The sequence below is a fragment of the Octodon degus genome, unplaced genomic scaffold (genome assembly GCF_000260255.1).
Source record: "Octodon degus isolate 3935 unplaced genomic scaffold, OctDeg1.0 scaffold00011, whole genome shotgun sequence".
NCBI lineage: Eukaryota > Metazoa > Chordata > Mammalia > Rodentia > Octodontidae > Octodon > Octodon degus.
The window spans coordinates 25372089-25383846 of NW_004524587.1; the positions used below are offsets into that span (position 1 = coordinate 25372089).

General features: G+C 41.9%; 1 protein-coding gene across 9 annotated transcripts in view; it reads left to right on the forward strand.

Moving 5' to 3' along the window:
* The window catches only part of Cnot1 (CCR4-NOT transcription complex subunit 1), a 100019-nt gene that overhangs the window by 10000 nt on the left and 78261 nt on the right, over positions 1-11758 (forward strand). For all 9 annotated transcript variants that reach the window (XM_004625921.2, XM_004625923.3, XM_023709267.1 and 6 more), the window contains exon 2: positions 10997-11272. In XM_004625921.2, coding sequence (XP_004625978.1) covers positions 11171-11272 — 102 coding nt within the window. In that variant the 5' untranslated portion in view covers positions 10997-11170. The remainder of the gene's footprint in view (positions 1-10996; positions 11273-11758) is intronic.

An 11758-nucleotide genomic window follows, 5' to 3' on the forward strand; every position in this document is an offset into this window, starting at 1 on the left:
CGAACCGCGGTCCCTGTGCTTTGCCAAGCTTGTTTCAAGTAGGTGCTTTAGACCACTGAGCCATCTCTCCAGCCCCCACCATTACCTTTTAACAGTTTTGAGTTTATTACACATTTCATCACTTTTTATAATATCTTAGTTTTATCAGTACACATGTAGAGTACTAAATGATTACATTCATCATAGGTACTAAATGTACAAAGCACATCTTTATTTTTTCATCCCCCTTTGGTTCTTTAATTTTGTAAATACTGCTGAGTAGGTGCTTCTGAATACTTAGTTGATTACAGCTTAGGAGTTTAGTTCCCTTTTTCTGTGGTGTGATTGTTTTCTGGCTTTCTTTTCTCAGTTTTTGGAAATAAGTTGCTAATACCTAATCTTTTTTAATTGTATTTATTTATTTATTTAGTGTGTGGCCAGGTCAGCCCACGAGGGGGCAGGGCTGGCTGGCATGTGGTACTGGGGGATTGAACTGCAGTCCCTGTGCGTTGCTAAGCTTGTTCTAAGTAGGTGCTTCAGACCACTGAGCCATCTCACCAGCCCGCTAATACCTAATCTTTCAAACTACAGTGATGTATGGATTCGGTTAATCTGTATTCTTAGAAAATATTTAACATACAAGGCTATTAACTTGAAGTTCTGTTATACTGAATAAAGAATTTGTTTAAAGTGAAGTGATACATAGTTGCATTCTCTTAAAGAATAGAGGGATTTGTTCTAATGGTGTTTGTAAATAAGGTATCAAGTCTGTATCTTGTACAGCAATTAACCACTGGGAAGAATGTATGCAATGTGTTAATTATTGAAACTGTCCTACCAATTTGGTTTGAAACTGTCTCATTACTATTTGTTTCTCAATAAAATTATGGAAAAAAAATAAAGTGAAGTGACATACATATATGTCTGTCTTATTTTTGCCCTTGCAGTACTGGAGATTGAGCACAGGGGCTTCACACTTAGCTCAAGTCTGTTTTAGTTTTTCATTTTGAGACAGTGTTAAGTTGCTAAATTGCCCAGGCTGGGCTTGAATTTGGGGTCTACCTACTTTATCTTTCCTCAGTGCTGTGATTTTAGGCATGTGACACCATACTTTGCCCTGGGCCCTGACTAGTTTCTGTTGACAAAATGTAATGCTGACTTTTGGTGGGGGACAAAGAATTGAACTCAGGATCTCTCACTTGCCGAGCAGGTGCTGTGTTACTAAACTATATCCCCAGCCCAGTACTGACATTTTAAAATGTCATTTGTTTTTTCAGCCCAACTCTTAAAATACTATGTAAAAGTACTAAGGAAGTTTGATTTGCTGAATTTTTTTTTTAATATAACCAATGGCACGAAGGTTTTTATTATTTCTATTATTAATTTCTATTACTAGTTATTGTATACTTGCTATTTTATTGGATTTATGATTTCTTCTTTCTAATTTCTAATTTTTTTTCTACTGTGTTTATTTATTTATTTATTTATACAAAAGAGACTTTATTTATAAAAAGCCAAAGTGGCTCCTGGGATGACAGGACAGGCAGGCCGGCTTCTCAGGGATCTGGGGCATTTGGGCAAATGCGCTTGAGAGGGTGGGCTCCCTCAGAGTCCTCTGTGTCACCCTGGGCTGCCTCAGGGACAGGTGGCACTGGCTCAAAGACGGGGAAAGCTTCAGGGGCCTCAGCCTTCAGAAATTCTGGAACAAGCTCCTTCTTGGTGATTTGCTGAATTTGTGGGGTTTGTAATGTACATTTTAGCTATCTTGGATAGTCCCAAAATGAGAAGACAGTTCTTAGTTTCTTCTTTTAGGAGCTTACTATTCCATACTGTCATAATTCTGGTATATCTTGGTCTGGTTATGTTCCATGTCATGTGGTAAATCTAATCTGTATAGCAGCTCTTCTGTGGATGAGCAGCTGCTTCTGAGCCAGCTCATGTACTAGTACAGTACACTTGGAGGTGACTGCATGTTTTAGTGGATGCCTCCTGCATTTCACTGGACTAATTGTTACCAGCAGCTCACTAATTTGGGCTGTCTAGTGCAACCTAAGTTGTGTATCTTTGTTCTCCCTCCTGCAGATTAAAAGTCCATCTACTTGGGAAAACTGATGTAGTTGAAGCTTCATTTTTATTTGTTACTAGGAGAGAACCCACACTAACATGTGCTGAGTGCATGCTCTTCTTCTGAACTATGTCCTAAACTCCCCATCTTTTTGTGGTGCTATGGATTGAATCCAGGGGTACACTACTACTGAGCTATATCACCAGCTCAGTTTTGCTTTTTTTTTAGTTTAATTTTAATTATTTAATGACATAAGGTCTTGCTACAGGTCTTGTGAGCTTTTAGGCTGGTTGTGAATGCACTGTGTATCCCAGGCTGGTCTCAAACTCCAGTCATCATCTTGCTTCAGTGTCTCAGGTGTTGGATTGTTTATTCAGTAGTTTGGGCTGACCTCATTCTTGATCCCCTGTCTCAGTTTTCTAAATTGGGATTATAGATACGTGTCACATGCCCACATAAGGTTCCTTTTTAATGCAATTTTTGATGAAAGCCCCATTGTAACCATTTGTTTCACTTTGTTGTGTGTGGGTTTTTTTGGGGGGGGCGGGTCTTACTCTGTCATACAGGCTGGCCTTGAACTCGCTTATGTAGCCCATGCCAGCCTTCAACTTGGAAATCTTTTTGCCTCAGCCTCCAAAGAGCTGGGATTACAGGTGTGGGCTACTATGCCGAGTCTTAGTTACTTTCTTGTTGCTGGGATATACTCGACATCCACAAGTTAAAGGGAAAGAAGGTTTATTTAGGCTGACACTTTTTTTTTTAATTTTATTTTTTTTATTTATTTATTAGAGAGAGAGAGAGAGAGTGTGTGTGGTGTGTGTGTGTGGCCAGCTCAGCCCACCAGGGGGCGGGGCTGGCTGGCATGTGGTGCTGGGGGATCGAACCGCGGTCCCTGATGCTTTGCTAAGCTTGTTCTAAGTAGGTGCTTTAGACCACTGTAGGCTGACACTTTTGTAGAGGTTATAGTTGGTTGGCTCTGAGGCAGGGTGGCATATCAGAGAGAAACATGCCATGGCCGGGAAAACAGAAACCAGTGAACAGGGAGTTTTTTTTTGTTTTTGTTTTTTGGTGCTAGAGATCAAATTCAGGACCTTGCTCTTGTGAGCCAGGCACTTAATGCCACATGCTGCTGAGCTGTCTCCCTGGCCCTTCCTTTCCATTTTTATTCCACATAGGCTGTAAGCCTATTGATTGATGCCACCCACACCCAGGATGGACTTTTCCATTACCCAGAACCGCACTAACCCAGTCAGTGAACTGATCCAGTTACCACATGCTCACAATCCACTGTAGCATACCTTTGTTAAAAAGTGAATTCTATTTCATATTCTTTGTTTATTCGGCAGTGTGTACTCGGTGCTTATGGCAAAACCGCATTAAATGAGTGTTTTGCATGTCTGAACTTTTTTGGTATGTATGTAGATAATCCTTTCACCAGTGAATCTTTGTGTAAATATTTTAATACTATATTTATTGAGACATCATGAGATTAACTGAAATTACTTATGGGCTCTACAATTAAAACAGGTGTTCAAAGTGGTGGCCGTTAGCTTCCAGGCATTTATTAGTGTGGTGAACTGCTGCTTGGGTAACCTTGCTCATTGAGATTGTTGCATATACCTTGCTCCCCTTCCCTCTGCTTTCTTTTCTTTCTTTTTGCGACAAGGTTTCACTGTGCAGTTCAGACTGGCATTGAATTCACTTTGTAGCCCAGAATGGCCTCAAATTTAGCATCCTGCCTCAGCTTCCTGAATGCTAGGATTATAGTCAGGGGTACATGTATTTTCATTTTATCTGGCTAAGGGCCAGCAATGTAATAGGCTTGCTTTGATATGACATCTCTTTTTTTTTTTTTTTTTTTGGTGGAACCGAGGACTGAACTCTGGCCTTTGCGCTTGCCAGGCAAGTGCTTATTCTACTGAGCCATCTCCTCAGCGATATGACATCTCTTATCTGTGATATACAGCATCTCTAGATCCTTCCATAAAACAGTGACAACATCTGTTGGAAAACAAAAAAACAGAGCCAGCCAGATAGCTCAGTGGATTAGCCTGCTTAGGCAGATGCAGGGTCCTGGGATTTGATCCCTGGCCTGCCTGTTGGCTCTGCCTGTGGGGGGCACTGAGATGGGGGATGAGACTGGGTGTGGTGGCGCCAGCCTGCAGTCCTAGTGCTTGGGAGATTGAAAGACAGGAAGGAACACTACAAGTCTGATCTGTGTAATGAGACCCTGTACTAAATACGTTAAAAAAGAAAAAGAAGTGCCATATTGTTCTTATCATTTCAGCAGTTCACTATATACTGTAAAGGTCTGGGAGCCAATGGCCACCACTTTAAACATCTGTTGTAATTGTAGAGGCCAAAAGTAACTTGCATTGGTCTCAGGATGTCTCAAATTTACTTTCTTTTCTTTTTTGAGACAGGGTCTCATGCTGTAGTTTAGACTGGCTTGAGTTGATTTATGTAGCCTAGGCTGTCCTCATACTTATAGTACTCTTCCTGCCTCAGCCTCCCAAGTGCCAGGATTACTGGCATGAGCCACCACACTTGGCTTATTAACAGCTAAAATATTTATACAGTGTTTTCTATGCATGTGCGCATGCACACACAACATACACACACACACACTTTTTTTTTTTTTTTTTTTTCTGTGTTTGGAATCAAACCCAGGGGCTTGAGCATCCTGGGCAAGCACTCTTTTAACACTGAGCTATAATCCGCAGTCCACTCTAAAAAGCCATTACATATTTAAAAAATTTTGTAGTTCAGTTAACATTTGACTTGCAGTATATTACTGTCTAGTGTCTGTGCCTTTTCGTTTGTACTATACAGGTGTTAAATTGAGAAGTGTTGAGAGGAGGTGCAATAGACTTAATTTCATGGAAATATTTAGCATTTTTTTTGTAGAATTGTGGCTGTTAACTCTTATTTCCTTACAGATAAACTTGTTTCCACTGTTAGAATTGTAGTGGCATGGCACAAATATGTGTTGTTTTTTTTTAAATTATATTTAATATAGGGTCTCACTATACAGACTGGACTTTTGGTGATCCTTCCTGTTTTTCAGCCTCCCAAGCACTGAGATTACAGGCTCATACCACCACACCCAGTTTCATTTTCCATCTCAGCACATCCCAGGAGGTAGGTAGGGGATTGAATCTTGGACCCCTGCGGCTGCCTAAGCAGATGCTTTAATCCACTGAGCTTTCTGGCCGGCCTAACACAAGTATGTTTTTAATGAAGAGCCCTCTGAGTAACTTTTTTTTTTTAGAACCGGGGATTGAACTCAGGTCCTTGAGCTTGCCAGGGAAGCGACTATTCCCCTGAGCCATCTCACTGGCCCTCTTTTTTTCTTTTTAAAAATTTACCAAAAAAAAAAAAAAAAGTTTTGGGCCGGTGAGATGGCTCGGTGGTCTAAAGCACCTACTTAGAACAAGCTTAGCAAAGCACAGGGACCGCGGTTCAATCCCCCAGCACCACATGTCAGCCAGCCCTGCCCCCTGGTGGGCTGAGCTGGCCACACACACACACACACACACACACACACACACAAATAAATAAAATTTAAAAAATTTACCAAATACTATTCTTTTAGGGCCAGGGAGATGGCTCAGTAAAATAAGTACTTCTCTGGCAAGTGCAAGGACCTGTGTTCAATCCTTGGTTCCACAAAGAAAAGCAAAAACTGAATGCTATTCTTTTATAAGATGTTTTTAAAAGCAACATACAACCAAAAAATTCAACTGTTATTTATATTACTATGCTTAAATTACATGGAAAAAGACAACCAAGCAGTTCTGTCCCATTTCAGAGTGTTTCCAGTGAACATCAATTAGGTTGTGACAAGTAACTAGGTATGGTGGTATCTTTGGGTCAAGACTAACAAGGAGAATGGACTCTGGTACTACAGTTCACTTCCAGCAAGAGTATGCTACACGAGGGGGGGGGGGGAGCTGCCCATTAGCTCAGTTGTTTAAGTGCCTGCTTAAGCAAAGCAGTCAGGGACTGGTGAGATGGCTCAGTGGTCTGGAGCACCTACTTAGTTATTTTATTTTTTTTTTAATTTTTATTTGTGTGTGTGTGTGTGTGTGTGTGTGGCCAGCTCAGCCCACCAGGGGGCGGGGCTGGCTGATTGAACCGTGGTCCCTGTGCTTTGCTAAGCTTGTTCCAAGTAGGTGCTTTAGACCACTGAGCCATCTCACCAGCCCCTGGAGCACCTACTTAGAACAAGCTAAGCTGAGCAAAGCACGGGGACCACGGTTCGATCCCCCAGCACCACTTGTCAGCCGGCCCCACCCCCTGGTGGGCTGAGCTGGCCACACACACACACACACACACAGTAAATAATTAATTAATTAAAAAAAAAAAACAGGCTTAGGATGCTGTGATGTGATCCCCAGATCCTTATGCCTTACTAGACCTGCCATTAAAGGCATCCTGAGCCAGCCAAAAAAAGAAAAAATCCTTCTGAAGAATATGCCACACAAGCCATGCCATCACTGAGCCCTTTGTTCTGGGCACAGATTCAGCTGTCTTCCTGAAGCTAGCAAATCAAGTGAAAATAACTTTTTTTTTTTTAATGTTTTGAAATGAAGCCCAGATAAGTTTAAAAACTCTTAACCAGGTGTGGTGGTCTTCCCTGAGAATCTCAGTACTTAGGAGGCTGAGGCATGAGGATCATCAAGACTTCAAGGCCAGTCTGGGCTGTGTAGTGAACTGAAGGCTGGCCTGAACTGCAAGATGAGACCCAGTCTCAGAACAACCCCACACCCACATTTGACAGTCTCCATTCAAAATTCACATAAAACATACCTTCTCACTCTTAATAGCCCAGATTTTTTTCCTTCACATAACTCACCATGTAGTTATTCAGAGGACAAGATGCAGACATGATATCTTTGTTCTTTGTTTGTTTGTTTTTTTATTTGCAGAACTGGGGATTGAATTTAGGCGCTTGCGCTTGCCAGGGAAGTGCTTATTCTATTGAGCCATCTCCCTGGCCCCTCTTTGTCTAAACAATATTAGTACAAAAAATAAAATTACTACAAAACTGTTCTTAACTAAGAGAAAATAGCTGTATATCTATACTTTTTTTCCCAATAAACCAAGAGAGAGTAGCTGTATATCTATCTATCTATCTATCTATATTACTTAAAATGGTCCCTTGTTGGCCGGGGGGATAGCTCAGTAGAATAAGTGCTTGCCTGGTAAGCACAAGGGCCTGAGTTTTATCTCCAGTTCCGCCAAAAAACAAAACAGTCCCTTATTTATACTTTAGTGAAGTTGGTAATGCATGACACTAGGTTGCCTAGCAACTAATAACTGACCTTAACCAGATAGAATGTTTATCTCAGGACCGCTTTGAAAATTTTATTTTATTTTTATTTATTTATTTATTTATTTTTGCGAAACCGGGGATTGAACTCAGGCCCTTGCGCTTGCTGAGGAAGCGCTTATTCCACTGAGCCATCTCCCTGGCCCTGTGTGGGAAGGGTTTATAAAGCCTTAAAATATATAAATACTAAAATATGTCGCTATTTTGCTGATTTCTACATTGTGGGGGAGTCTGGAACATACCGTCTGCGCTAAGTGAGGGACCACTGTATATGTAGATTTTTGTTTTTAGTGAAGGAGACCTGGGAAGAGATGGATTTATCTCTGTAGGAATTTTATCAGATGATACTAGGTCCAGGGTCACGTGACTTAGGTTTTTTTGGGGGGGGGTGATGCTGGGAATCAAACTCAAGACCTTGTGCTTACCAGGTGGTTGCTGAGCTATCTCCTTGACCCTGACCTTCCTTATGTTTGTTGTCTTCAGTGGCAAACTTAGATCCATCCTGTTTTGTACCTCACATGTTGAACCCTGTGGTGGCCAGTGAGCATGACCCAATCTTGAATTTTATTGACTGTACTGCAGGTTAACTACTTTGTTAAAAAGAAATGACCTAGAGCTGAGGAGATAGCTTGGCGGTCTAAAGTGTCTGCCTGTTAACTGCAAAGACCTGGGTTTAATCCCTGGTGCTGGCTCTGTGCTGAGCCAGCCACTGAGACGTCATGGTGGTGCACGCCTGTAATCCCAGCACTGGATAGGCTGAGACAGGAGGATCACAATGAGTCTGAGCTGTGTAGCAAGACCTTGTACCAAATAAATATTTTTTAAAATGCTCTTATCAGTGGTGTCTTTGAATCAAATAGAGATGACTTTTGAGTGGTTGGTAGAGTCTATCACAGTTTGCATAAGAAAGACAGCCACCAGTATGATCAAAGAAAATTATGCCCAGTTTGGCTGCTGAAGTTATAAAAACTCCAGTAAGTCTACTAATCTTACAAAACACAAGGTTATCCTGAGGTTACTTCAGGTTTTCCATCTGTCAGGGAGATGCTGAGCAATGGCAGGAGGCCAGCTTCCTACAGCTGTTTGCCCCACTCCTGGGACAAAACTAAGTAGCCATTTTTCAAACTTTTGGCCTTGATGGGAAGTTTATTTATTTTTATTTATTTATTTGCGGAGAACTGAAAAGAGTAGGAGGAAGCCAGAAAAGTGCCAGTGGTTAGATCCTATGAAACTTCTCAAGTCATTATAAAGGGGCTCAGCCTTCACTATTGAGTCAGTGGAAGATTTTGAACACAAGAGTGATGTGTCTTGAGTTTTCTATATTTAGAACATGTTTTTCTTCTTGTTGAAGTGGACAGCTGGGTATGGTGGTGGTGCATTCCTGCAATGAAGGCATTTTAGATAGAGGCTGGGGTAGGAAGATTGCAAGTTCAAGCCACACTAAGCAACTTTGGAACTTAGCAAGAGTCCTTTCAAAACAAAAATAAAGGCCAAGGGGTATGGCTCAGTGCAAAGGCCCTGGGTTCAGTCCTCAGTATGACACCTTTTCTCTAAAACAAAAGGTTAGCAGAGTAATGTAGGTGACAGATGATAACATTTATTTACTTTAGTTTGATGTTCCTGAGGGTTGAATCTAGGGCCTTTCCAATGGTCTACATCCCTAGTTAATTTTTTTTTTTTTTCCTGTGGAACCGGGGATTGAACTCAGGTCCTTGTGCTTGCCAGGGAAGCGCTTATTCTACTGAGCCAGCTCCCACCCCCCTTTTTTTGAGGGAGGGCTTCATTATGTAGTTCGGGCTAGCCTCCCAACTGACAGTGGTCTACCTACCTCAGCCTCCCAAGTGGTGAGATTACAAGTGTAGGCCATGGTGTTCAACTGCAGCCCCATCCCTTTTCTATGTCTCATTGCCCAGGCTGTATTTGAACTTGATCCTCCTACCTCAGCTTCAGTGTGATGGAAGTGTTAAAATAAATGTCTTAATATTGAGAAGCTCCCCCTCCCTTCCCCTCCCTTCCCCTTCCCTTCTCCCTCTCCCTTTCCCTTCCCTTCCCCTTTCCTTCTCCTTCTCCCCTTCCTCTCCCTTCCCCTTCCCTCACTCACCCTCTTCCCTCTCCCTCCCTCTTCTTTGGTTCTTTCTTTGAGAAGGTTTTTTTGTTTTTTTTGCCTGGCTCAGGCTGCCAGGCAAAGGCTGGTCTCTTAAGGCATGGGGAGCTGGGGATCAAACCGCGGTCCCCTCCACCTGACTGGTTTTGTTCCAGCAGTCGCTTAAAACAACTGAGCTAACCCAAAAGCTCCCCATTCTTTGAGATAAGATTTCACTATATAGTTCAGGCTGACCTTGAACTCACTTTGTAGCCCAGGCTGGCCTTAACTCAAGCAACTCTCCTCCCTGTGTCTCCCAAGTGCTGGGATTATAAAAGTGTGTCACCACACTAGCAAGGATTTGAGTTTCTTGGAAGGTCATTCATTCAGTACTAATTTACTAAAGTTGTACCATACCATACATAAGCATAATAGACTTACCAAAATATCCCATGCATGGTAAAGTTGTTCTTTGCTTTCTCTGTGGAGGAAGAGGATATGATAATGTATGTGTTCTGTTTCTATGCTGGTTTTGCAGTGTTGGGGATTAACCTTGTGCATATTATCCACATGTATTCTAGAACTACATTCCCAGCCCCAAATGTTGGCAGTATTCTGTAAAGTAATACTCATATAAAATATGCTTTAAGGGATATTGGGATTGAAGAGGCGCCTTGGTGCTTTGGGTTGGCTTGGGTTGGGTATGTTTTGTGTTTTGTCTTGTCTTGTTTTGTGATAGAGCCTCTAAACTTCCCAGGCTTGGCTCAAAATTCAGTCCTGTCTCAGCCTCCCAAAGTGCTGGAATTAAAGGTTTGCACCACCATGCTTAGCAACCCTGCTCCTCTGTGGGAATTTTCTCCTTTCTTTGTAAACTTTTAAGTGAAGGCAGGCCTGGAATGATGATGGCACACCTGTTATCCCAGTTACTGGGAAGGTGAAGCCAGGAGGATTACATGTTAGAGATCAGCCTCAGAAATATAGTGAGACCCTCTCAGAATGAAAAAATAAAGTCCTGGGTCTACAGTTTTGTTTCCCAGTACTGACCCCTCCTGCTTATTAATTTATTAATTAATTTATTTTTTTAAATTTTATTTATGTGTGTGTGTGTGTGTGTGTGTGGCCAGCTCAGCCCACCAGGGGGCGGGGCTGGCTGGCATGTGGTGCTGGGGGTTGAACCGCGGTCCCTGTGCTTTGCCAAGCTTGTTCCAAGTAGGTGCTTTAGACCACTGAGCCATCTCACCAGCCCATTAATTTAAAAAAGCTAGTTAGGTGAAAAGGCAGTGCTTCCCCATCGAATCATTCTAAGAGTTTATGTCTAAGAATTTTCTAAAATTCTTAGTAGCATTTTAGGATAGTCCTTTTTTTTTTTTTTTTTTTCTCTTAACTCAGGACCTTGTACTTTCCAGGCGGGTGCTTATGCTGCTGAGCTGCTTCCCTGACCCATTAATAGCATTTTAAATACCAAAATAAATGATAAAAATTGTTCGATCTTTTCTCATAATTAAGAATTGTGGATTTTATTTTTTTTTAATAGGTGCCATGTTTCAGTACAGTATAAGACCCCTGATAAAGAAGAACTGACGACGGTATACAGACACCAGATATAGCCTAATTACAAAGAAAGCATTAACCTGCCTCTGAGGTGACTAAAGGGGAATAATGGTGATTTTGCGCCGGGCTCGGCCGCCTGCTTCCGCCCCAACCAGCAATGAATCTTGACTCGCTCTCGCTGGCCTTGTCTCAAATCAGCTACCTGGTGGACAATTTAACCAAGAAAAACTACCGAGCCAGCCAGCAGGAAATACAGCATGTAAGTAATTTAGACTGAAAACAAACACTATTGCAGTGAAAAGCAAGCTGGAAATTTATGTGGATATGTTGCATGAAGTAACTTGCTTCTTCAAGGAATTTCTTTTCAGTGTGATAATATATAAAAGATCTTATCTCAGCTTTTTTTTTTTTTTTTTACAATTTTCATGGAATGGTGGTACATGCCTTAGAGGACAGCTTTGGGAACCGAGTGAGTGGAGTGGACTGTGTATCAAGACCCAATTTCTCCCTCCCCCCAAAAAGAGCAATACAGTTTGATTATCTGGCTTATTTTTCTCCAGTTCTGTTTTTCTTTAAATATTTATTTATTTATTTATTTAGTGTTTGTGTGGCCAGCTCAGCCCACCAGGGGGCAGGGCTGGCTGGCATGTGGTGCTGGGGGATTGAACCGTGGTCCCTGTGCTTTGTTTAGCTTAGCTTGTTCTAAGTAGGTGCTTTAGACCACTGAGCCATCTCACCAGCCCTG